The 26,588-nt window shown below is 41.5% G+C and overlaps 2 protein-coding genes across 2 annotated transcripts in view; one reads left to right on the top strand and one right to left on the bottom strand.

Moving 5' to 3' along the window:
* CSUI_004494 (rab3 gtpase-activating non-catalytic subunit) overlaps positions 1-19,674 on the top strand; it is a 21,633-nt gene extending 1,959 nt beyond the window's left edge. Inside the window, exons 4-14 of the mRNA XM_068064685.1 lie at positions 121-361; positions 954-1,039; positions 2,061-4,927; positions 5,720-6,318; positions 7,310-10,247; positions 11,592-11,647; positions 12,210-12,830; positions 13,443-15,076; positions 15,350-15,546; positions 16,864-17,146; positions 18,184-19,674. Coding sequence (XP_067923340.1) covers positions 8,139-10,247; positions 11,592-11,647; positions 12,210-12,830; positions 13,443-15,076; positions 15,350-15,546; positions 16,864-17,146; positions 18,184-18,764 — 5,481 coding nt within the window. The 5' untranslated portion in view covers positions 121-361; positions 954-1,039; positions 2,061-4,927; positions 5,720-6,318; positions 7,310-8,138 and the 3' untranslated portion in view covers positions 18,765-19,674. The remainder of the gene's footprint in view (positions 1-120; positions 362-953; positions 1,040-2,060; positions 4,928-5,719; positions 6,319-7,309; positions 10,248-11,591; positions 11,648-12,209; positions 12,831-13,442; positions 15,077-15,349; positions 15,547-16,863; positions 17,147-18,183) is intronic.
* A 987-nt stretch (positions 19,675-20,661) lies between these two features.
* CSUI_004493 (eukaryotic initiation factor-2a) lies at positions 20,662-26,180 on the bottom strand. Its single transcript, XM_068064684.1, has 4 exons — positions 25,998-26,180; positions 24,775-24,870; positions 23,440-23,805; positions 20,662-22,524 (listed from the first exon to the last, which is right to left on the bottom strand). Exons 1-4 carry the CDS (start codon positions 26,121-26,123, stop codon positions 22,444-22,446), a joined length of 669 nt encoding a protein of 222 aa, XP_067923339.1. The 5' UTR covers positions 26,124-26,180; the 3' UTR covers positions 20,662-22,443.
* Positions 26,181-26,588: the final 408 nt, after the last annotated feature.

Here is a 26,588-nt window from a genome sequence, read left to right as displayed (position 1 = left end):
CTCGCTCTTTCTCTTTCTTTCTTTTTTTCTTTCTCACTCTGTCCCTTCTCTGGTGTTCCATGCAATGAGGTATGGCCCCTGTGTGTGACTGTCTCCATGGATGGATGCATGCATGCACAGGTTCAGAAGAATCAGAAGAGAGCAGCTAAAGTTTGGTTAGATGAATATTACTTTCTCTTTTATAAGTACCATCCCGAAGTGCGAGGCCATGAAGAAGGAGACATCTCTTCTCGCATTCGCTTACGATATGAGCACCTCACCTGCATGCCCTTCCAGTGGTATGTGGAAAAGTTCAGAACGGCCTTTGATCGAAATAATCTCTTAGATCATAACTTCTTCCACATCCAGCATTCTCAAACAGGTAAGAAGAACACACAGGGGGGGCCAGGGGGAAAGCAAAGGAAAAGAAAGGCAAAGAAGATCGATCTTTATCTCTCTCTCTATTCATCTCTTTCTTATTCTCTCGCTGTCTCTCGCTACTTCTCTATCTCTCTCTCTATATAGGTCTATAGGTATGTACATACATGCCTTAGGATCTATTGCTTCACCCCAAACTTGATCTTCTCTTCTTCTTAGTCGAGTGTATGGCAAGTACAGAAAGAGAGAGAGCTAAGAAGGGGGGTTTGTCTTGCGCAGAGATCACTCTCCTCACACATTCCGGGGAATAATTCTACGGAGACAGACCGCACAAAGATGAAAGGCATATACAGACATAGACCAAACAGAGACAGACAGATAGATAGATAGATAGGTACATAGGTAGAGAAATAGGTAGGTAGACTAAAGAGAGATAGAGTCAAGATAGATAGATTGATATGTGGAGGTGTATTTATCTTTGTAATTTTCTTTTCTCTCGTTGTCCATAGAAGACGTCTAGGGTGTACAGAGAGAGACGCAGCCCTTAGGAGTCTCTTTTTTCCTCACTCTTTCTGTCTGTCTTGTGTGGTGCTTAGGGTTATGCTTGTCTTCTGCGGCCTCTCCTGCTATGCCTGAAGAGCGTCTTGTACTGGAGCCCTGCTCGCGAGAGACGCGGAGACAGGTGGGTAGCGACACACACATACACTAGACTCACAGCATTATGGAACATACATTAAGGAAAAGAAGAAGAAAGAAGATAGAGAGATACTTGTTCTTTCTCTTTCCCTCTTTTCTCTCTTTCTTTTTTCCTTCTAGCTAGCATAGCTCTTCATCTCTCTTTTCCGCTATATTCTCTTTGTATGCGATCTTCTGTCTTTCTCTCTCCTCTTACCTCTTTCTCTAGATCTGTGCAGGCGAGTGTGTATAGACATTATATATATATATATCCGAGTGTTCTTCTGTGTCTTTGGATAGGTAGGGGTGTATAGCTCTGTCTCTATGAAAATACGTGCATGCATGCACGTGTATATCTATATCTATCTATTTATACATATGTATAGATCTATATACACGGAGTGGATGTACACTGTAAGAAAGGATCCCCCTGTACGAGATAGAGAGAGAGACGAAACCGTCACCGTAGTGAAGGAATTTTATCTCCTCTCTTCTCTCTCGCACCTTCTCTCTTCATGCTTCTCATATACATGTATAAATATATACATAGAGATATGTATCTATATGCTCGTCCATCATAAGAAAGAAGTATATTTGACTGTCTCTGTATGGACGGCCGGCCGTTCATCTCTTTCTTTTTTCTTCATTTTAAGGCTTGCTTTCATGTATTGCCAGTGTGGGTGTACATGTACATACAGAGCACGTATGTATGTGTATGTATACCATCTGTCTCCTCATTCATCTCCCTAAATCTCTCTGTCTCTCTCGCTATCTCTGTGTCTATGTGTAAATGTACGTCTGTATCCATGTATGTTGGAGTAGGTAAGACATCTCTGTATTCCTGCTTGCATATGTTCTCTATCTCTCCATGTATAGATCTAGATCTCTCTCTTTCTCTATCTTTCATTCGTATATACACATTCCTCTATCCCTCTCCACTTCTGTGTGTTACCTATCCTCCTCCTTCTTTCTTTCTCATCTCTATCTTTTTCGTCTCTTTCTTTCTTTCTTTTTCTTTCTTTCTTTAGCGATGGTCTATTGTAGCGGGGAATCGCATGCTGGCGAATCGGGAGAAGAAGTGTATCGATGCGTATGTAGGGAGAGCTTCTTTACGTACTCCTTTAACGTGGAAGTGCGACTGGCACAGCGTAATTCAAGGCCTAAGCATTAATCAGCTCTGGCAATGGGACCTAGGAAGAGAAGAAGAAGAAGATCGTCTTTCTTTTCTTGAAGGGAAGAATGAAGAAGAAGAAGGGAAGATGAAGGAGACAATGAATGACCTCACCCATACCTCTTCTTCCTCCTCTTCTATTACAGGTCTCCCTGGTAGTCCGACTGATAAGAGAGAGTTAAACAAGAAGACGAAGAGAAAAGGGCGCGACCACCCCCCCCTAATGCCTCGTCAACCGAGCGGTGTTTCTTCTCTGTCTACAGGACGCATCTTTTCTTTCTCACACCCTGATACTCTTTCTTTAACAGGGCATGATACGATCCCGATCTTCCGGCACTTCGCCGTGTCTGATCGATCGAGGTGTCTTGTGGTCGACGAAGACGACGAGGAATATCTGCGCTTTGAAGAATCGAGAAAGAAGAAGATAGAGACCTCGAGAAAGATTCCTGTCCGGTGGAAGGCATGCAATGGGGTCCCTATTGTGAAAGGAAAGAAGAAGAAAGATCCTCTTGTGTCGAGGCAGAAGAATGAAGAGAAGGATACCCTTGCGAAAGAAGATAGAGAAAAAGAAAAGAAGAAGAAAGAGGAGGAAGAGGAGGAAGAAGAGGAGATGGTCGTTGATCCGATGCGGTTTGTTCCTCTATGGATGTTACCTCCTCTATCTTCTAGGTTTGGAAAAAGAACACTCTCTCAGGCTTTAACCATTACAGACGAGGCAGCGGCGATCTATCTCAAAAGTCCACCGCAATACATCGATTGATCAATGAATTCACTCGACTACCATCGAAATCGACACACAGACAACAATACATACAGACATACAAGGATTCCAGATAGATAGATTAAAGATAGATACATAGATAGAGACATAGATAGATAGATGGAGACATAGATAGATTAAAGATAGATAGAGACATAGATAGATAGAGCATAGATAGATAGAAGAGGGTGTATGGGAGGCGTAGAGAGAGAAGAGAATGACAGTGGGAGAAGAGAAGAGGAACACTAGAGAGAAAAAGAGAAGTTAAAAATGTGGTTAGAATTCAAAGAAGAAGAAGAAGACTGGATATGCCTTATCCCCTGTGAAGAGAAGAAGAATCGTTGCTTATATAGATGGACAGATAGATAAATATCTATGGATATGTTCTTATAGTTGGGTAGAACCTTTGTATCGACGCACATAGAGATAGATAGGGTGTATGTACATGTCTACAGGTGTCTATACAGCAGACATGTAGAGAGACAGCTAGGGCGTCGTGTACATGTGTTTTGAGAACAGATCCATCGAGAGAGAGAGAGAAAGAGAGAGAGAAATGTACGTGAATGCAAATCGATTGTCTGGCTCTTGCCGCCTGCTCCTTGAATTGCATGCGGCCCTGGAGAGAAAAAGAAAGAAAGAAAGAAAGCGGCGATCTACCGAGTGAACTCAGGATGGATTCTTCTCTCCTGATAGTTTTCTTCTTCTTTCTCTCCTTTTCCTGTGTCTCTCTTTTCTTCTACTAAATCGTTACAAGTCGAGAATCTTTCAGTTCCTTTCAAGAGAAAGGGACCTTATGATAAGGACGTCCTCTCTTTCTTCTCCTTCTCTTGTTCTCCCCTTTTTCCCTTCTCGTCTCTCTCCTGTCAACGGTCTTTTGTGTTTGGAGGACAAAAGCATTTTTTTCTCTCTTCCTTCTTTCTCTTCGTTCTTTTCTCTCTTTCTTTCCTTTCGTTCAAAGATGAAGAAGCTGACGAAAGAGAGAAGAAAGAGGAGAATCTTGTAGTATTAATCAGGATCTAGAGTGTACGTACAGACGAATATCCAAACCGCCTATATCTATTAGCTATCTCCATTCATCTATGTCTCCTTACCTACTGACACATATAGAGATATGTATATATATAGATATATATGTATATACATCTATAGCTAGCTATAGATCTCTCGATAGATGTAGAGAGCTATGCATATGGAGATAAGGGCAATAGAGGATGAAGTGAAGAAAGAATACAAATCCCTTTCTCTCGAGGAAAAGATTCGGAAAGAAGGAGAGAAAGTTCTTCTCTCTATCTCCTTTTCTTTCTCACCTCACTTCAGATAAGAAGAGGAAGAAGTCTTCTTTCTTTCTTTCGTTCTCTCCTTTCTTTCTTTCATTTTCTTTCTTTCTTTTCTGTCTTTTCGTTCACCCAAGTGGTGTTTCATTACTATCTCCTTCAACATGCCTTTCCTTCTTTTTCTTCTTTTCCTATTTTGTCCTGTCTATCCGATCTAGTGACTAGCCAAGGAGGGATGATGAGGCTTCTTCCATCTTCTTTCTCTCTCTCTCTCTCTTTCGTGGTGCTCCTTCCTGCGCGCCTGTGAAGAAAGACACACTTTTTGTCTTTTTCTTCTTTTCTTTCTTTCTCAGCAATAGGAGCGGTGTGGCATGAAAGAAGATCGAATTCTCGACGTTGTCGTGTTACCTGGCCTTTTCCTTCTTTCTTTCTTTCTTTCTTGATCTTTATCTTCTCTCCTTTTCTCCTTGTAGAGAAGTGAGAAGCTCTTGTTTTATTTTGAGTAAAGAATAAGAAGGAGGAAGAAGCATGCTCTTCCATTCAGCCTTTAAATAAGAAGAAGAGATGCACTCCCCTCACAGCTTCTCTTTTCTTCTTCTTCAAGAGGATAAGAAGAAGAAAAGGAGAGATGAGAAAGAAAGTGAAGGATCGGCAGATGGATGGATGGATGGGTTCTTCTTCCTTGGAAAGGTACAAAGAGAAAGATAGAGAAAAAGAAGAAAGGGAGGAAGAGGAAGAAGCGGCGCGCATGAAATTGAAGAAAAGAGAGAGATAAAGGAAGAGAATGTGTCTTGCTTTCTAGAGAAGTGGTCGATAGGAATCTAGAAAGAAAAGAGTGTATGTGTGACGAACAAACATAGATCGATGGATTGAAGGTAGGCAGATATATTCTACATAGATCAAAGATAGATAAAGACAGGTAGATAGGTTAAAGATAGATACATTTGGGATAGATTACAGATCAATAGATTTAAGAGAGAAAACACGTTAGAGAGGTAGATACTTTTGGGTAGACAAGAAATAGATAGACAGTCACGGATAGACCGAGGCAGACTGCAGATAGATCCACAAATAGATAAAGGCAACAGAGGACATAGATCGATAGAAGATAGATCAAAGATAGAGGATATATACATAGGCAGGTAGATAGAGAAATGGGTAGATAAATAAGAAGGAATATAAGAGAAGAGAGTAAGAACGGCAACAAAGAAAAAGAGAATGAGAAAGAAGAAGTAGCAGTTCAAGAAGAAGAAGAATGAGACTGCCGTGCAACTTCATTGTCTTGTAAGGAAGGGATGGAAAAAGCCATTCTATACAAGAGAAAGAAAGAGAAAGAAGAACATTCCACACATGCGAATCGTTTTTCTTTCTGTCTGTTTCTCTTTCTTTCTTCCTTTCTTTCTCTCTCTCTCTCATTAACTAACTCTCTCTTCTTCTTGTCGTGGTCGTCTATCTTTCTAATTCTTCGCCGGAGAGAAACAGATTTCTTTGCAAGAGAAGGACAAAGAGAGAGAAGAGAAACAGAGTGTGAAAGAGATCTTAGCTCTTTCCAGGAGAAGGAAGGAGAAGAAGATAAGAAGAAAGGAGCTAGCCAATGAAGAAGAGGTTTACTGTTCTCTACCAAAATATAGATAAGACAGCAAGGGAAATGAGGAGTTGCAGAAAAGAGGAAAGACACCCCAGAGAAGATGAGAAGGAGAAGGACGTTCCTCTCCCTCGGTCTCTCTCTCCAGGCATGATGATCGCGTTCTTCTTTTAGTAATGATAGGCCCCACACACACCCGTCCACATGTATCTATCTATCTATCATTCTATCTATCTATGTATCGTAAGATCTATAGATTTCTAACACTTTGCGCAATAAGAAGAAAGCGACTCCCCTCCTACGACAAAAGACTACTATGGGATACTGCCACCAATACCCCCATGTAAAGAATCTTTTCTTCTTTTCGTTCAAGCCATTTCTTCTTCTGGAAATTATCGCCAAGGGATTTTCTCTCTTCCTCCTCTCTCTTCTCTTTCTTTTCTGATCTTCTCAACAAGAAAAGCAGAGAAAATTCAGACTTTTCCTCCTTCTGCCTGTAAGAGAGATCTCTCACTGACACACTCTTCACCCTCTCCATCGATACCTCACACATATGTCTGTACTAAAGATACATAGATATCTCTCTACATATATATATATATAGATAGATATCTATTTAGATATAGATACGTATAGTCGTACATGCATAAGTACAGCCGCTGCTTTTTCAATACGTACGGCATGGGGACCGGGAAGAGAGAGGTTTGTCGTAATATATAGACAGGCTTACAGCTATATATATGTATGTATATATATATATATCTACACATTTAGGAAGATGTATTTATGCCTCTATGTGTGTATGCGCACATATGTATTTGTGTATACATTATCCCCCTATGTATATATATACGTAGTTCGGCGTGCATGGCGAGTGCGCAATGCGTTGGCGATGGGGTGTGACTATCAGCTATGTTTGAATTTTCTTCTTTCTGTGTGTGTCGGTCTGTATGTACGTATGGACGAGATTACGCCTCATAGGCAAGAGAGTCTTCAGATGTAAAGCGAGATAATTCGCCACACGGGGGAGACAGAAAGAAACAAGAAAGAATTACTATCTCTAGTCTATGTATTTTATCTCTATCTACTTATATATCTGTTCCTAGGCGTATACAGATCCACAGATATAGGTGTCCACATAGAATGTCTTGTAGTGCGCAGGCATGGAGTTCATCCTCGGAGTAGCTAGCTACACAGCACGACGTATGTATGAAGATACGCGACCGCCACCTCCTAGATCCCATCATACGCGCATGCACATACACACCTAGAAAATAGTCACATAGATACATACATACTACTGCCCTCTGGGAGAGGATACACCTATACACACATATAGACAGAGGGTTCAATATCTCCATCCTGTTGCTGTGGCCATGGATTCTAGTCTAAGTGCTCCTCCTTCCAAAACTTAAAAGAGAACTTTTCTTCTTCTTCTTCTTCTTCTTCTTCTTCTTCTTCTTGTCTCTTCCTCCGCTTTGAGACAGATAGGGAAAGAGATCTCGGCGTCTCGGGAAGCAACAGAGAAAGAAGACTCTCTCAATCGTTCTCCTCCTTTCTTTTTCTTCTCTTCGCTAGCTAGCTAGCTAGCTCTCGGGCTTTGATGCATGCCATCTCATTCCTTTCTCTTTGCATGCTATGGAAGAGAGCGAGACAACTAACGGGCTGGTAGACAGATAGTTCGATAGAGAGGTTGACATCTGTGTGTGTATGTGCGTCTTGGAAAACGTCCATTGCATGCACTTTCTCTTGACCTCCAAGAAAGGAAGAGAGGAGAACAAGATTAGAATATCGAGAGAGAAGGATTTTTTCTTCCTTTCTTGGGGTGTTCTTCTTTTCTCTTTCGCCGGTCTCTCATTTGAGACTGACGAATGAAGAAGAGAAATAGAAGAGAGAAAGACATCGAGAAAAGTCCAGAAAGATCTTCACGTCAAGAAGAAAAGGCTTTCTCTACAATCTACGCGACCGCATCTAACTCTTTTTCATAGCTTGTTCTTTCTACACGAAGTGTTTCACCTCGCTTTTTCCCTCTTTCGTTCATTCTTAGGATACGTCTCATAAGCCTGTCAATTGTCTCGCTAGACAAAAGGTCTAAAGAAGATCGATCTTTCTTTCTTTCCTCTTCTTCTTCTATCTTTTCAGAAGACGATAGAGGGGGAGATCTTCTGCTAGGTCGAGAGTGTCAACGCCCAGGAGTAAGAAGAAGAAGAAGATGAAGAGCGAGTTAACTTTTTAAAGCTGCTATTTCTTCTTTCTCTCTTTCTTTCTTTCTTTCTTTCTTATCTCTTTCTCATACTAATTCTTTATGAGAAGAAGATGAATCTCCGTGAAATTCCTTATCTACCTTCACAAGGAGAAGAAGAAAGGAGAAGAAGAGGATCCTCCTCGACCGAAGAAGAGGAAGAATCTTCTTTTTCCTCTTCTTCTATTCCTTCTCTTCATTTAGTCCTCGAGTCATGTGGTTTAAATCCTCTAATTACTTCTCCTTTAACTGCCAATTGTTTTTCTTATTCTCCTTCTCCTTCTTCTTCTTCATGGTCTACTCCTTCAGATTTCTCTTCTTCTTCTTCTTCCCTGTCGTCTGCTTCTTCAAAGGCTTGCTTATCTTCTTCTTCTTCTCCTGCAGAGTCCTCTCAGCATGAAACACCGCGTATTAAAGCGCCGCCCTCTTCTTTCTCTCCTTCTCTTCCCGCATCGACGGCAAATCATGAGGAGGAGACAGGCTTGTTTGCGTTCACCTGGGTGTATGTACACCCGAGAAGAAGACCTTACAGACCCAGAGCACGATCAAGGAATGAAGATTACGGAGAAGAAGAGAATGGTAAAGACACGCACAATTCAAGAGAAGAATCTTTCTTTTCTTCTTCTTCTTGCTTTCTTTCTGGTCTTCCTTCACCTCATCGACTAGATTGCTCGAGTTGTATGACACCTAAGAAGGACTACCATACACACAGGCGACCTGTTGCGTCAGGTGTACATACACCTGAAAGATCGATACCTCACGATGACCAAAGTCATCCCCAGTCATCTCATATACCTCATTCTGATGGATCCAACGAATATCATCTTCATGAAACGCCTCTTTCTTCTTCCGCAGATAAGCCGACTGGAGAAAAAGCAACTGCGAAAGATGAAAAGAAAGAAGGACACGAAAAAGAGAAACAGGAAGATGAGCATGAAAAGAGTCAAGAAACCTCTCATACTCAACAAGATCTAACGCCACCCGAGAAAGTTTCTTCTTCTCCTTCTTCAAGTGGCTTTTCTTCTTCCTCTCCTACTCTTCCTTGTCTCTGTTGTAGAGGCCATCCTTCTCTCCTTCCTCCTCCGAAAAAGCCTTCTTCTTCCTCTTCTTCTTCCTCCTCTTCTTCTTCTTCCTCTTCTTCTTCCTCTCCTTCCTCTTCTTCTTCTTCTTCTTCCTCTTCTTCTTCTTCTTCTCCTCTTAGCTCAATTCCGACTGCAAGCCATCACCTTTTCTCTAGACTAGGTTTTCCTCGTCGCAAGAGAAGTCCCCTCTCTTCTTCTTCTTCTGTGACGTCGGCAAACACTGAGAGACGCGACTTTGCTCAAGAAGATTTCTCTACGAAACACTCAAAAGAAGAAGAAGAAAGAGAAGAGGAAGAGGAAGAAGAGATTTCTTCGTGTGCCTATCCTTGTGAGGGTTTGATGTATTTCTTTGCAGCCTATCGCTCTTTCTCAGAAGATCTTGTCTTTTCTCTATGGATGCGAGAGAACGACAAGCATGATAGGGATGATCTAGATCAGCATGCAAAGCAAGAGAAAGAAGAAGAAGACCCAAGGAGGAGGAGAAGAAGAGAAAGTTTCGTTGCGAAAGGAGAAAGAGCAATCGAAGAGAAAGAAAGGCCTGATATGCGAAAAGAAGAAGCGTTAGAGAGAGCGGAGAGGAAAGAAAAGAGGGGTGGTAGGAAAGAAGAGAAAAGTGTTAAAGACCTCTCTCGGGAGTCTCCTCGTCATGATCGTCGAGAGAACAACAAGAAGGAGACAGAGAAAGGGAGAGAAAAAGAAGAAAAAGAAGAAGAGAGAAGTCGTTGGAGAGAGGAAGATGAAGAAAAAGAAGAGGATATTTTAGCTGGAGATTGCTGCTGTGAAAAGAGACATTTTCGCGAGGTTCTTTCGCTTCTCCAGAAGGCCAAAGATGCCGTAAGAGACACAGAGACCCACGACGGAGAGGAAGAAGAAGAAGAGGAAGAGGAAGAAAGAGGGGAAGGAGGTTGCCATACTCATCGAGAGAGAGAAGAGAAAAAGAGAAAGAAAGAAGAGGAAGTTAGGTCGGAGGACATAGATTTCACAAGAGTCCAATGGAGATGTTCTTCTTCTTCTTTCTTTTGCTGTACACAAGAGATGAGAGAGCGTCGATGGATAATTAAGCTCAGTGAAGGATTTCGAAGAGAGCGCCCTTCCACCCTTGTCAGGCAAACACCCTTTCTCTCTTCTTCTTCTTCTTCATCCTGCAGATTCTCTCTCTACATATAGATAGACAAAAGATAGATTAAAGGTAGAGAGATAGATAGATAGATAGATACAGGTGTGTGTCTGCTGATGTATGCACATTACCGGATTACGCCTCCATGTATCGAGAGAGATCTAGATACGATCGAGTATTATACGTCACTACACAAGAATATACAGACGCAGTCTAGTCGATACATCTCTCTCTCTCTCTCTCTCTTCCTAATGGAGATACTGACAACATACATATGTATGTAGAGACACATACGCGTCTGTATTTCTAGGAAGATAGATCCATATCTGCATGCAGTATATATCTCTATCTCTCTCTCTTTTTCTCTCTCTATGTGTATGTATGGATGGGTTGTGTAGTAATATTTTCTATTCCTCAGAGAAAGAGAGAGAAAGGAAGATACTTACAATGACTGATCGACGTCTTCTCTCTCTATGCATGATCTTCTTCCTCTTCTATGTAGTAGTGGTAGTACTAGTAGTGGGAGTTTAGGAGTCAGGAATCGTCCTATGCATGCATGCGACCTTTCGTATCTAGATGACAAACTTTCCTTTTCATTTTCTTCTTTTTCATTCTTCTGCTATTTCTGGATATCTCTAATGAAGCTCTCTATCATTTCTTTCTTCTTCTCTCTCTTCTTTCGTTCATCCTCTACATACCACTTTCTGTAGAGACGGATCGGCGGCAAGAAACATACCTATCTATTCACCTACATCTATCTATAATATATATATATATAGGTATGATACACTCTATGTGTCTGTAGATATATAGATATGGATAGATACATCCTTGATATGGTTGCTATTATATGCATCTGTGTATATATTTGTATAAGTGCTAGTATATGACTTAGGAGAGAGAGAGAGACACTGTTCTCCTTCTTCTATCTATCACGACTGCTTCTCAGGTGTTCCTTCTCTCTAATCTTTTTCTTCGGTTTAAAGATCTACAGAGAGATATATCTATACCAATACATATCTCTCTATATCTCTACCCATCTGTATCTTCATCCCCTATGTATCTACCTGAAGTCTGTCTATCTTTAGTGCAGATTGGACCTATTCATATCCATCTATCTTTAGCCTTTCCCTTTGTAGTCTGCCTATCTATCTATCTATCTCCCCTACCGTCTATAATATATCTTCAATCCTCCTATCTCTATATATCTTTCTTTCCTTTACCTATCTATCTGTCTGTCTCTCTTTAGTCTACGTATCAGTAATCTATCTAAGTTTGATGTATGTGGATCTATCTCTATGTATTTATGTTGCGGTGAATGAGTGTAGGCGTGGATAGGATTGCTGAGAGAAGAGCCTCCTTATCTCCTTGTGGGATTCCAGAGGTAAGTCAAATCAACCTACTACTACTACTACCCACTACTGAAACACAATGAAGAAACAGACATCCTCTTTCTTTCTTTCTTTCTTTCATAATTCTCTCCTTTCTTCTCTTTCCTTTTGTCGATCTTTCTTCCTCTTTCAAATCTCTGGTATACCTCTATTTCTTTCTTATCGGTGCAGAGGCATGCGCAGCCCCAGCTAGCCAGAGTCAGCGCCTGCACTTTCTCTCTCGATATAAATAACTCGACATACTTTTATGCATATCTATGGTATGAGGTGTCTAGTGTATATACACTCACGTGCTTGTCGCCATCATATAGGCAGGGGTGTCTTGTCCTTCTCTCTCCCCTCATTTTCTTCCTTCTTCTCTTACTCGAGGGAGAGAGAGATAGAAAATGCTTCTTCTTCTTTTCTTCCTCTTTCGCATGCTTGCTATCTTCATCTTCCTACACACGCTCTTCAGTCTTTACACGAATGAATATCTTTCTAGGTCTATATACAAGTGTCTATCTCTCTTTCTCGTCTTCTTTTCTTTTTCTTTCTTTTCTTGTCCTTGCTATTCAGCGGGAGAATCTCTCTCTTCTCTACGAAGGGGAGCCTATGTCTTTCTCTTCTATTACAGCCATCTCCTGTGATGGACTGTATCATCTTCAACTCGACGTCTCTTCTCTCGGCCACTTCTCCTTCTTCTTTCTTCTTTTCTCCTTCTTATCCTTATCCTTCTTCTTCTTCTCGTTTTTTCTCTCAACATACACCCGGAAAGACTTCGTCCTTCTTACATACAAGTCAAGAAGAAGAAGAAAGGCAAGAAGAAGCAGAAGAAGAAAGGCATTTCTTCTCTCTACCGTCTTCTCCTCATTGTGCTTCTCCCTACCATACTGGCTCGCCTAAGTCGCCTCTGTCTTCTTCTTCTTCCTCTTCTCTATCGATTGATCGATCTAATGATAAGACCGATGTGGTCGTGGGATTTCTCCTAGGAGGGACAGGCATGAATCGACTTCTTCTTACGACGGGAGAGGCTTTAACACATGCCGTCCACCGAGACAAGGTTTCTCCACAAAGACTTCTCTCTTCTTCAGATGAGAAGGAAGAGGAAAGACGGAGAGAAACAAGAAGAAGAGAAGAAGAAGAAGACGAGGAGGAGGAGAGTGTGGATAAGATGCCTACTAGTATGGTCGCTATCGAGTAAGCCGTCTACTCATGCTTTTCTTCTCTTTCGTGAAGTTCTCGCTCGTTCAAGACATTTTGAAAGGACACACACATTCACAGATCCAGCATACATAGGCATCTGTCTTCGTACATACACCTATGAATGGCTATGCACATATAGTCGGAGGAATCTCCATTATGAAAAGATGTATAGGCATGAAGACGTGTATATCTGTCTATGAGTATGTATCGAGACGTGTGTCTACAAACATGCATATATGCATATATATGCCGATGGATATATCACTGGATGAATCTAGAGCATGATGGATATGGATATGTATGAAAGATATATCCAATGTAGATGTATGAAAGATATATCCAATGTAGATGTATGAAAGATATATTCAATGTAGATGTATGAAAGATACATCCAATGTAGATGTATGCATATATAGTACGACTATGTATCTGTATGATGAATGTACTGTCTCTTTATACAGCTATAGGTACACGGCCACATCTGTACATCTATCTATCTATCTATCTCTCGATCTATCTATCTCTATAGCTCTATATCCGTATATATCTAGACACATGCAATAGATCCCTTCTTTTAGTGACGTGCGTATATGTGTGCGTGCGTAGGCTGGCTGATCGAGAGACAACTTCGGGTATGGCTTTTCTTCCTTTAAGAAGTCTGCTCGGAGTCTCAGGTTTATGTCTTCACCTGAATGAAAATGGCGATTGCATCTACGCTCCGGAATCTCTTGCGACCTCTGCTTCTTCTTCGTCTTTTTCCCCATTCTCGTCTTCTTTCCCGGCAGTTCATCAATCTCTTTATCATGATAGAAAGAGTCAGGACACTTCAGCATCTGAAACACATCCTCCTGTCTTGACTCTATCTGCCTATACATCAGGCTCTTCTTCTCTCTCTTCTTCTTCTGCTTTTCCTGCCGTCGATTCTCGTGAGAAGAGTCTTAAACACGTCGATGCTTCACGTCTCGATGCTCGGGATGAAAGAGGCGTGTCGACATCGATGCTATCACATCGAGGTCCACATAAAACGCACGCACGAGGAGATCATTCTCCATCTCCCTTTCCTTCTTCTTCTTCTCCTTCGCCCTTTCTTCTGTCTGTCCCTACACGGCATTCTATGCCCGCGTATTCTACAGGAGATAAGAGAAAAGAAAGCAAAGGAGAGACCCAAGCTCTTCGAGATTCTTCTCTAAGTGGGTCATCGACTTTCAGCTCACATCGTCTTTCTTCTTCTCCTTCTAAGGACGATGAGGCGAGAGGAATCTCGAGCTCTGTCTCAACATCTCTTCTTTCTTCCTCTTCTTCTTCTTCTCTTTCTCCTTTTTCTTCTATTTCTCCTTCTCCTCTTCCAATTCAAAAAACCCCAGGGCGTCTTCCTTCTTCTTCTTCTTCCTCTCTCTCACCTAACTCTCCAAGGCCCCATCCTCTCCTAGGCTTCGTGTCAAGAAGATCTCTATCTTCTTCTCCCTCTCCTTCTCTCCTTCGCCCATCTACTCCTCTTGTATTCCTAAGCACAGGCAAGACCCCTCTTCTTTCTCTCCATCTCTATGTCCCTTCTCACCTCGAGAAATCTCTCCCTGCTGGATGTGCAAGCCGAAGACTTTCTTCTCTTCACCCTTATCCCAGCTCGAGATCTTCTTCTTCTTCGTCTAATCATCTTCATGGTCGATCTTCTTCTTCCTCTTCCTCTGCAGGAGCCTCGGGCGTAAGACTCCTAAGCGCCGCTGCTTCCTTTGTCTCGAATAGTCTCTCTTCTTTCCTCTTAGGAGGAACAAGCCATAGTAAGCGACACGATAAGAACCCCCTTCAGCATCTCCACGCGCCTACACACCTCTCTATCCCTACTACGCCTCGTCCTCCTCCTCCTCCTCCTCCCTCTTCTTCTTCTTTGTATCTTACAGTTCCAGGGATGGAGACGCCCGTCGAAGAAAGAGAAGAAGAGGAAGAAGAAGAAGGCCGTTACGATCGTAATCAGAGGAGTCGAAGAGAAGAAGGAGGTGTCTTCTTCCACACACAGGAAATGAAGAGAGAAGGCGAGGGGAGTGGGCGTGGCAAGAGGAGAGAAGAAGAAGAAAAGACAAGTAGTAAATTGCGATCGTCGAGTGTCGGCATAGGAAAGCTTCGTATGAGAAGTTCGAGTCACCGCCCAAGAGGGAGAGAAAAGCAACAAGAAGACAGAAAAGCGACTAGGCCAGACAGGAGACACGGAAGCCCTTGCCCCAGTAGCGGAGCCGAAAGTGAAGGTAAGAAAGATCTAGAGGTAGATAGATCAAAGATACAAATACAGATAGATTAAAGATAGATAGATAGATAGATAGATTAAAGATAGATAGATTAAAGATAGATAGATTAAAGATAGATAAATAGATAGATAGATAGGAGGTGGAGGTCGTTTGGAAGACTGGTTTGTGGTGCATGTGTTGATGTGTCGCTTTATCTGCATGTGTGTGTCTCTCTATTTCTTCTTTCTTTCTGTCTTTCTTTCTGTCTCTTTGTTTCTTTGCGTCTGTGTATAGGTGTAGGTGAGAGAGGAGTGAATGAAAAGGCGACGAAGAAGAAGACGAGGAGGGGGGCTTGTCTTCCTTCTCTCCCTGTGACGCATGTGAGATGCCTGGAGAGTCTGCTACGCGAGGAAGAGAAGAGAGAAGGACTGAGTCTCTCTGTATGTCCCTGGAATTCTTCTCTCGCTGCTTTAACAGATACATGTGGAAGAGTAAGACAGAAAGCAAGAGACTGGAAGGAATAGAAGAAAAGAAGATGAGAAAGAAAGACAGAAAGAAAGAAAGAAGGTGAAAGAACCGAAAGAGCTGTAGAAGAAAGAAAGTCCAGAGAGGAAAAAGCCTTCCTTCTCTTTCTTTGTCTTTCTCGTTAACCTCTACGTCCTCTTTTCTTGCTTTATTCTTATCGAGAAACTGATGGTGTAGATACCTAGCCTTATAGAATCTTCTTCACACATAGAGAGAGAGAGAGATGTATGGGGTGTGTCTATAGAATAGGAAGGAGGCATTAAACAGAGGTGCTTATGACGTGCATTAGTATCTTTTATCTCATATCACTTCTCAGTTACGATCCTTTCTTCGTTCTGAGAATGATGGATGCCACAACTTCTTCTTCTTTCTCTTCTTCGTCTTCCGTTTCTTTTGTTCTCTTCATGAGAGGCCCTCGAAATCTCCTGCTGACCACGGCGATGTGCGTGCGTGCTCTTCGGGCTTCTGCAGAGACGTGTATGGGGGTGGTATGCCCCACCAATACACAGCTGATAGGCGATACATGCAAAGTCTTATAGAGTTACATCTATATCTATATCTCTTCTATACATGTCTATAGAAAGAGAAAGAGAGAGTGTGTGAGACATATGAGTATGTAGAAGATTACATAGCCACAATCTGGAGATGGGCGAGAGAGAGATAGGAAGGAAAATGACTAGTTATGTTTCTTCTGCTTTTCTTTCTCTTCTTCTTCCTGTCTTTCTTCTCTTCGTTTTCTTCTCCAAACATATGGAGAGTCGAGGTTGATAGGAAGGAAACATCCTTAAAAAGAGAAGAAGAAGAAAGAGTTGTAGGTGGTCTCTTTCCTTCGCATATTCAGTGAGAGTACGAGTAGTAGTAGTAGTAATGCACTCCCACACCCTCAGTCTTCTTTTTCTCCACTCGGTATGTGTATATATATATATATATAGAGAGAGAGAGAGGTAGAGATAGATATGTACATAGATATATACTAGTATTTGTACTCGCCTGGTCGGAATCCGAACCTTTCTTCGTACGCATATATGCTCATGAATGTGTATGCTTCCATGTAATCCACATACGCTTGTTTGAGACACATATGTATCTCTTTTCGTGATACGATATGCGCGCAGAGAACCTACCTACATATAGACAGAGAGAGGATAGACCTATCTCTATCTCTATAAAGAAAGATGGATATAGGTATTTGTACGTAAGAGGGAGGACCATAGAGAAGTCTTCGTTTCTATCTGTATGGAAGCATATACATGTATGTCCTTGCTTACTTTCTGTATGTGCAGGTCTCCTTGATTGATTTGTCTTGTATGATCTTCCTCTACATGTGGAAAGGCTATCGGGAAGCTCAGGTAGCTTGGCTAGCTTGTACATGTCCATCTCCAAGCCTTCATCGTGATCTCTTCATGTCTACTCCTTATCGAGATGAGATCGGCTTATATTCGGATACATCCTCAGATACTTCGTCTTCCTCTTCTGTTTTTTCCTATACGAGAGAAGAAGGAAAGAGGAAGACGAAGAAGAAAAAAGAAATCCATGGAGGCCTTCTTATCTATGCTCCCAGACGAAGTAAGCAGAAGAAGATACATAGATAGAAAGAAAGAGAAAGAAGATAGGTTTCTATCATGTACAGTGTCTCTCTTTCATGATCTCTGTCGCAGAGAAGTCTCCTCTTTCTTCTTCGCCCTTACCACAAAGGGTCTGCTTCTCATACAATAATAGTCGATAAATCTATCGTGTATACACATACATACATACATATGTATATACATATATATGTATATGTAGTGATATGTATGTGAAAATGTGTGTACGATAGGGTGTATATGGGGCTGCATAGGAGAGACGACCTTTCCAGGAAGTAGAGAGCGATGAGACGGGAGAAGGACGAGGAGGAGGAGGAGGTCGACAAATATGTCTTTTTCTCTCACTTTCTGTCCTTTTCAACTGGGTTTACCACCTATTTCTATCAGGATCATATCTGGGGGTGTATATACACCACAACAGTCACACATTATTTAAGAGGGATGGATCTGCTCGAGTTATTTGATGCAGACTCTTGGATCCCATAGACCTTTCTCTTCTCTTCTTTTCGTCCATGTGAGAGAGAAAGAAAGAAAGGGCAGAGGATATTCATGGGAGATGTCTAAGTGTATCTATAAGGGCATATATGACAAATACTCCTACCCCTAGAGAGAAAGAGAGAGATCTACTCACGATGCCATATATCTCGCCTTTTATCCCTACACCTAAAGAGAGAGAGAAAGAAAAAGAGAGAGAGAGACGTCTCTGTATATCTGTCTATGTAGTGTGGATGTGGTATTGTAGAATTCTATGTAATAGGATCTTCCATATATCTTTCCCATCATATACACATACATACATATAAATATACATATATATATATATGTATGTGTATAGTACAGTGTACTCATGTACATGTGGAAAGTATGTGAATGAATGGTCCTCCTTTTCTTGTCTATTATGCTACTAGGACGTTTTCGTCTTCTCTTTCGTTTATCTTCTTTTGATCGCATTCTTCTTTCATTGTCTCTTCCCCTCTTTCTTCGCTTTGTATCTTTCTTTCTTTCTTGTGATGTATGTAGATATGATTGAGCTATGGGATCTAGGAGGTCTTCTTACGTCTTCTTCCTCTTTTCTTTCTGTTTCTTCTCCTCATTCTCTCTCTTCTCCTTATCTCCATCCCCCTCCTTCTTCGTCTTTCTTCCCTTATGACAGAAACGAAGAAGAAGAAGAGGAAATCCCTCCACCTCCATGCATCTCTCCTCGTCGCGTAGGGCTTCTTCTTCTTCATTTTCATTCTCACCTTCATCCTCCTTCTTCTTCTTTTTCCTCTTCTTCTTCTTCGCATAATCCTGAGATGTCTTCTTCTGTCTTTGGTCCTTCTTCTTCTGCATATTCCTCTTCATCTTCTTGGTGTGGGCCTCCATCCTTCAAGGAGAGTGGTGGATCTTACTATCGCCTCTGTGAATCTGAAGGGAAAGTTTTGCTCGTGCACCCTCTATCAGGCTCGGTAGAAGCCCTAGCGTGGCCCTCCCTCCCTCTCTCTTCTTCTTCTGCTGCGTGTTCGTGTTGGAAGAAGAGAAATGTAAAGACACTTGACGAGAAGCTTCTCTCTCTTCTCTCGGCTCCGACCCCCACCTCAAACTCCACACACACAAAATAATACCCAGCTCTCTCCTCTCTTCTTCTTCTTCTCCTCCCTCTCTTGCTTCTTCTTCTTTGTCTCTTCCGTTATCATGATCAGATGACATAGAGGGAGATATATATATATATCTTTATGTATATGCTTAGATCTCCATACATATCCGTCTCTCCAGATACAGATGTGTATGGGCGATTCAAGGAAGGTTGGAGGGAGAGAGGAGAAGACGTCTTCTTCTGCTGAAGAAAGAATGAAAGGGAAGGAGTTGTTTTTTCTTAATACAGGGTGTTTGCTTCTCTATCATCTCTCATCTTTATCTATCTCTCTATCTATCTATTTCTCTCTCTATCTCTCTCTATGTGTCATGTGGAATGTGTTTATCTATTTGGAGAGAGAAAGACGTCATTTCTATTTGCATGCCAACAAGTAGAGGAAGAGAAGAGCTTTTACATCGACCCTTCATTCATTCGTTCCTTTGTCTGTCCGTTGACTACTCCTTTTTCGCCTCTTCTTTCGTCTTTCTTCTTCTTTCTTGGGTTATGTGTGGGTAAGTGAAGAGAAAGAAGAGAAAGAAAGAAAAGCTTTCTTCTTCTTCTTTCGTCTTTGAAAGATAGATTCGTCTTTTCTTCTTCTTCTCTTGGGAGCGTTGTCTCTCGATACTTTCCGAAACAAAGAGAAAAGACACACATATGACCGAAAGAAGAAGAAGAATGAGGGATGTAAGTTTCTTCTTCCTTCTTTCTATTCTTCTTCTTTTGTTTCGAAAGGACTGGGGTGTGTCGTGAGGAAGATGCGGAAGAAGAAGAAGAAGAGTTTTGGTATGAAGAATCTCACCACTAGTCATAATACAACTTTCTCCCTCCTCCTACACGTCAAAAAAGCAGCGACGACTACTCCTACTCCTACTAGTAGTAGTAGTCCTACTCCAGGCATCATCCATAGCAGCAATAGCTATAATAGCAAGACTCTTCAGCCACACCTCGAACGGCAAGAAGAAAGAAAGAAAGAAGAGGAATCTGCATGCAGGATGAAGGAGGGGGGGGGATAAATATATACACAGCCTAGTCACGAGACAGATAGATCTTGAAAACGACAAAGGAGAAAGCAGAGGTCAAACACATCAATTCTTTCCATATCGCCTAAATGCATAGAGAGAGAGAGACAGATTAACGATACCTAGATCGATAGATAGGGATGTATGTATCTCTGTCAGGTGTAGATAAGCTTTTGACTATATTTATGCTGTGTGTCTTTGTGTGGAATCTCTCGCTTCTTTTCGTGACTTTCTAGACTCTCACATTCAAGAAAAAGAGCTAGATAAATACTCTCCACTCCCTCCTACTACTCTTCTTCTTTTCCTTATTGTCGTATACAGACATCTATATAATTCTTATATCTTAGTCTATCTCTAGTTTTATCTCTATCTACCTATCTATTTATCTCTATCTTTATCTCACTGAGGTCTCTCTCTATGTATCTCTGTCTGTCTATCTCGCTCTATCTCTCAATATATCTCTATCTATCTATCTATCTATCTCTGTTTCTCTCTTCTATGTCGAAAAGGAATGTAGAGAGTAGTAGGCTCCCCCCCCCCGTCGTAGCTGGGGTAGTAGTAGTTGTAGTTATGTGTGAATTCTTTTTGCTTATGGCTTAGAGATCTTTTGAGAAGTAAAAAAGAAGAAAGAGAAAGACTTCTTCCTTAATTGGTGATAGATTCGACATGCAGAGATTAAAGGTAGAGTAGAGATAGATAGAGGGGTGTCTATAGGTGTTTATAGCGATCGAGAAAAGCAAGAGAAGGAAGAAAGAAAAGGAAAGAAAGCTTTAAGCGGTTGGTCTCTTTCTCTGTCACTCTTTCTATAATATCGTGAATGAAAGAAAGAAAAGAGAAAAGAAGAAAGAAAGGGAAAGACGAGGAGGTATCTCGTGGAACAGAAAGAAAAAGAAGAAAAGTAGCACACACATTCTACAAACCCCCGAAGAAGAGACAGATAGATTGAAGATAGATAGATAGAAAAGGATAGAGAAAGAGATAACGAGGACGCAAAGGAAGAAAAAGGGAGAAAAGAGAGCAACTTGGATGAGAATAAAGAAGATGAAAAAGGTTTGGTAGGAGAGAGGCACTGTAGCAGTCGATATACGATATGCTTATCTAAACTACTACTCTAGGCATACATATACACATAGATATACATATATACATATGTCTACATACACGTAGACGGATGGCGTCTGTAGAGAAGGAAGGAGAGATAAAAAGAGAGAAACACTAAAGGAAAAAGTTGAAGAAATCCAAAAAAGATCGATGTATGGTGATGCAAGAGAGAGAAAGAGAGAGAGAAATAACGACTACGGCACGAGCAATGAAGGCCTTTTATCGATCTTTCTTTCTTTCTTCTTCTTCTCACACATAGACGTAGCTGTTCGAAATAGTTACTTATGCGACCGCCCATCTAGAGAGACACGATAAAGAAAAAGAAGACGAAAATTTCTTTCTTTCTCTTAACCCTTTTTGACTGTCCCACACTACTACAAAAGAATGACTGGCTCTCCTTTTCAAACTTTTTGCCTTTTTTCTTCTTCTTCTCTAATCTTCTTGTCCTTATTCTCTCGATCCTGCATGCCATTCTTTCTCTTCTGTCTCGGGTCTTCTCTCTTTATAGATCACTTGGAGACAGACATGTCTCCTTATCTTCTCTCCTTTAGAGCAGTCAGTGTTGTCTTAACAAAGACATAAAAGCCTTCTCATAGAACTCTCCAAAATCTAAGTTCATAATCCTCCATCTAGCTAAGTCCAGCTAGCGAGCTATCTGGATTCTGTGTACCAGTCGATCTTCCATGTAGTTATCCAGGTGTATGTACACCCCGTCGTCAACCAAACGGAAGTAGTCCACTGTATTCATACGAGTAACTATTATAGCAGAAGTAGTAGGTGCTAGGGTTCTTATTGCAGTCGTAGCTACAGTTGCTATTGTGGCAGCTACCAAAGAAATACTAGCTACCCCCCCCGAACTACAGTAGTGATAGGAGGGGCCGGAGTAGTAGTCAAACCTACTACTACTAGTAGTAGTACTATTAGCTACAGGAGTTTTAGTGATAGGCGATCTTATAGTGGCAGTCATATTATAGTGGTAATCTACTGCGACTGCTACTACTACTACTGCTGTGAGCCACAGCCAGGGGGGCTTTCTCCTTCCTATCCCTCCTTCTCCTTCTCATTACGAAGACTCGATGGCTTTCCTTAGATATCTCTCTCCATCTCTTGATCTATCTCTCTACGTATCTTTGATCTATTATCTCTTTCTGTCTGTCTTCACATGTATCTCTGCACATCTCTCTATATCCTCGTAAGTCGGCATATGCGACTCTAGTAGAAGAGAACTACCGAAATAGAATGAAGAAGAAGAGAAAGAAGAAGAGAAAGAGGAAGAGAAAGAAGAAGAGAAAGAAGAAGAATTGTCAACAGGAGTTGTCACGATCGACATAAGAAGAAGAACCCGCGTTACCCTCGGGAGAAATCCCAAGTTCACACCGAAAAAGAAGAAAAAGAGGAGAAACTACAGGAAAGCATCCTACACGGATTGAAGAGAGAGAGAGAGAGAGAAATGATAGAAGAATCCGACAACTAGACGATTCAAGAGAGTGAGAAGAAACAAAGACGAGAGAAAGAGAGAGATTGTCTTTATAGCAGTGGTGGTCACTATTTCTTTTTCTTCTTTCCTCCTCCTCCTCCTGCTGNNGCAGAAAGACAGGAAGAGGAGGAAGAAAAGTCGACCTCCTCCTGTCGATCCTCGAGATAAAGCCAATGAACTACTATTCACCTAACAAAGAAAAAAGAAAGAGAAGAGATAAGGAAGAAGAAGAAAAAAAAGGGGAGTTCTTCTCAGCCAACTTGTAGATGAACAAGGATGCCCCACACATTCTTCGAAAGGCAAAAAGAAGAAGAAGAGGAAGAGATCACCAAAGCCCAAACACGTCATCCTCGCCGGAATATAAGGACAAACATAGACATATATATATATATGCATAGGCAAATGTATAGAGAGATACATACGGAGAGGAGAGAGAGAGGCGGAGGCAGTTAGATGGGGACATCGTGAGAAAAAGAGGGGGTAGATAAACTTCACAGTACCAACATACATGAAGTGAAGATATATATAGATATATGAAGATATATATATATATAGATATATAGAGATATATGTATATCCACATATTCATACATCCATACATATAGATCTAGAGAGATTGATAGACGGACAGATAGCATGGCTTCGACAGAATCGAAACAATAGAGACAAACACGCCTGGACGTATGAAGAGGCTTCATCACATTGTAGAGAGACATAGACAGATGGATCTGCCTATATGTATAGAGATATAACTATGTACACATATATAAGAGTATATACAGATCATACACGTATATGGAGAGAGACTATGGAGAAAGAGAAACGATATGGAGTATCTACGCATCCATCATATAGAGATCCGTACACCTAACAGAAGAGAGAGCGGGTTTGCATGCAGATTTAGAGAGACTCTACCCCTTCAATGAACTTTTCATGACGTGGGGAGCAACACAGAAAGAAATTTCTGATCAAAGAAGGAGAGAAAGAAAGAGAGAAAGAGAGACCTTACCGAGGAATATCTGACCAAAGAAGGAGAGAAAGAAAGAGAGAAAGAGAGACCTTACCGTCGCTTGCCTTTCGGCCCGTAATCTCGCAGCCAATGCACCTGTTGAACTAGGAGGTCGATACACTCCCTTCGACGCAGTCGGCGCTGCTCCCCCTGTTGTCCCTACAGTAGAAGAAGAAGAGACACCTTGCCCGCTATTCGCTGGTGTGAAGCCTTGGGGCTTCGATGAGGAGCCATCGGTTCTTCCTGGGACTTCTAGACCTGCAGCCAGCGCTTGCGGGTCAGCTAGATATTGCTGAAGAGCCTTCGATTGTCTCTGGTTGAGAGATGGGAGAACGGAGGGAGAAGGGGGCCGAGGAAGAACATGAAAGAGAACAGGAAAGTCAGTCCGATGAAGAAGATGACCTCCTCTGACACTGTAAATCTACAAAGAAAGAAAGAGAAGAGAGAAAAAGACCGAGAGGATTGAGAGGAGGGATGTCCCCGAAAAGACAAGGCAGATATCGACAGAGGAAGGAGTGTCGACACGTTCTTTTCTTGTGTGTCTTTCTTTCTCCTGTGTCGACGTTCTGTCCAGAAGAGACACGAGAAATGGCGAATGAAAGAGAAAAAGAAAGAGAAGAGAAAAGAACAAGCAAGAGACGAGAAGAAGAGAGATCACTAGAGTCGATAAGAGAAAGAGAAAGAAATGACGGTTGAAGGAGACGTAAGGAAGAGACAGGTTGAGTTGCTTGACTCTTCACCTGTGTCTCTTCGTCCTTCTCTCCTCTCTCTATCATTCTCTCCTCGTTTCTCATTCAGTCATTCTCTTCTCACTACGGAAGAATGTCTCTAGAGTCAAGAAAAAGAAGGAACAGACCACGATAGATAGACAGATGGATAGATCAAGAGAGAGAAAGAAAGAAGGAAAGAGACATGGGGAGGAGAGCTTGAATCTAGACAGGGTGTAAAGAATTAGAGGAAAAGGCCTAGACGTGAGGCTCGTGACGAAGCAGCGTGGCGCCCCGAGCTTTCTTTTTATCTCTACCTACCACGGAGAGACACAAGAGACTTCTCTGCGCTTTTGTTCTTCTCCTGTCTCTCATAGATTCATGCTGCCGGATGTACCACACTCTATCTCTCATGTATCTCTGTACCTACTATGATCTTTCATCTCTTCAACTATCCGCTAATACAAGCGTGTATACATGTATGTGTATGCGTGTGTGAATACAGACATACATAGACCCCGAATACTTGGATGACCTGTACCAAAATGTGCATGCAGTGATATCTCCTTGGATACTCAAGAAAGAAAGGAAGAAAGAGTGAGAAAGAAAGAAAGAAAGAGAAAGAGAGAGAAAGAGAGAGAGAGAGAAGAAGAGAGAGAGAAGAAGAGAGAGAGATATCTTACGCTGAGATGGTTGTCTACTCTGAGCCGGGGAGAGGTCGTGGCTGTGACGAAGTGCAGGCCGTCAGGTGTTAACTCACACCATACACTACAAGGAGCCTACACGAAAAGCATACCAACACAGAGAGAAAGAAAGATAAAATAGAGTGAGAAAGATAAAGTGAGAAAGAAAGATTGTTTCTTGAATTGCATGCAAAGGAAGGAATCAAATACTCTAGTGTGAACGTCCTGTCAATACATATATATACATATACATACATATACATATATATACATATTCATACATACATGTTGATCCACATACAACTAGAGAAGAAGCAAGAAGCACAAAACGATGAGAGTGTTGAGAGAGAAAAGAAAAGAAAAGGAGAGAAACAACCTCCTTGACCTCTTATGACTATCTTGACTCTTTTTAGTGCTTTCTCTTCTTAGACACATTCAGCAGACAAGCTTCTTCTAATGCATGCAGTAGTGAGATATACACACATACAGACATATTCACACGTCATGCATACGTCAAACTGCATGCAAGAAAAATCAAAGAGACCCCACCCATCTCACACAAACACATGCACATAGATATACCCAGGGACATCGACATACATATATATATATATGTATGTGTATATATATGTGTATATATATGTAAGAAGCTACCCAGGGGTATAGAATTGGGTGCATGCAAAGTTAGTTTCTAGAGAATGAATTCGAGTATTGACGTTTTCTTCTTGTTCTTCCCCCCTTACGAAGACTCAAGCAAAAGTACAGAGAAAGAGAAGAAAAAGAAGACCTCCTACCAACAGCAGGAGCAGCAGGTGCATTGACACATGCAGCTGCGATGGTTGGACGAGATGTATGTACACCGAAAAAGAGGTAGAGCCGGCGAATCGATGCATGCATGCAGATCGGGCTCACAGACAACATCCAAGCATGGCACGAATGTGTGCGTACGTTAACATGTACGACGACGAAGACAACGAGGCAGATAGACAGAAGATAGACAGATTCCAGATGCATATATCTATATATATAGATCGATATATGATGTATCTATCCATACTGAAACAAGCAGAGTTCTGCGGTGCTCTCTCTCTCTCTCTCTCTGTGCGTCTCTCAAGACATATATGTATTCGATATCGACAGGATAGATAGATGAATGGTAGATAAGGAGAAAGAGGAGAAGAAGAAGAGATGAGAAGAAGGAGAAAGAGGAGGAGACGGCGTACATGAGCTTTGGAGACGACTTTTTTCTGTTGCTTATGCCATACATCGACATCTCCTGCAAGATTTCCAAAGCCCCCGGTTAAGATGAGCCGAGCGAAGGGATCCCACCTTAACGTATTTCTCATCATACGGCCAAAGGACACCTTAGGACTCGACACCTTCTTACTCCCGTCATACAAGACCACCTATCAGACACAAAGAAAGAAAGAAAAAGAAAGAGTGAGAAAGAAACAAAGAAAGATAGTTCATGATGATGGAGAATGAGATATCTAGTCATGGCTAGATAGACAATGCATGGGACAGAAACACACTCTAGATCTCCTTTCTTTCCTTCACTTTTGTCGAGAAGAAGAGCAAGACCCCACGACATTTTCGTAGAGAGAGAGACAGTGAGAAAGAGATGCAAAATCGAGACATATCTACTATAATAGAACAAGCATCAGACATATATACATTCCATCCCGCACATATAGATAGGGAGAAACATATGTAGACTGATATTACATATTTAGATAGATGTGACCGTGTAGATACATATGAGAGATATATAGATGGAAATATCTATGAATGTGTACATATATAAATATATATAT

The sequence above is a fragment of the Cystoisospora suis genome, assembly GCF_002600585.1.
Source record: "Cystoisospora suis strain Wien I chromosome Unknown contig_2113, whole genome shotgun sequence".
In the NCBI taxonomy this organism is placed as follows: Eukaryota; Apicomplexa; class Conoidasida; order Eucoccidiorida; family Sarcocystidae; genus Cystoisospora; species Cystoisospora suis.
Note: the sequence above shows the minus strand (reverse complement) of the source record. Positions and strands in the feature narration are given on the sequence as shown.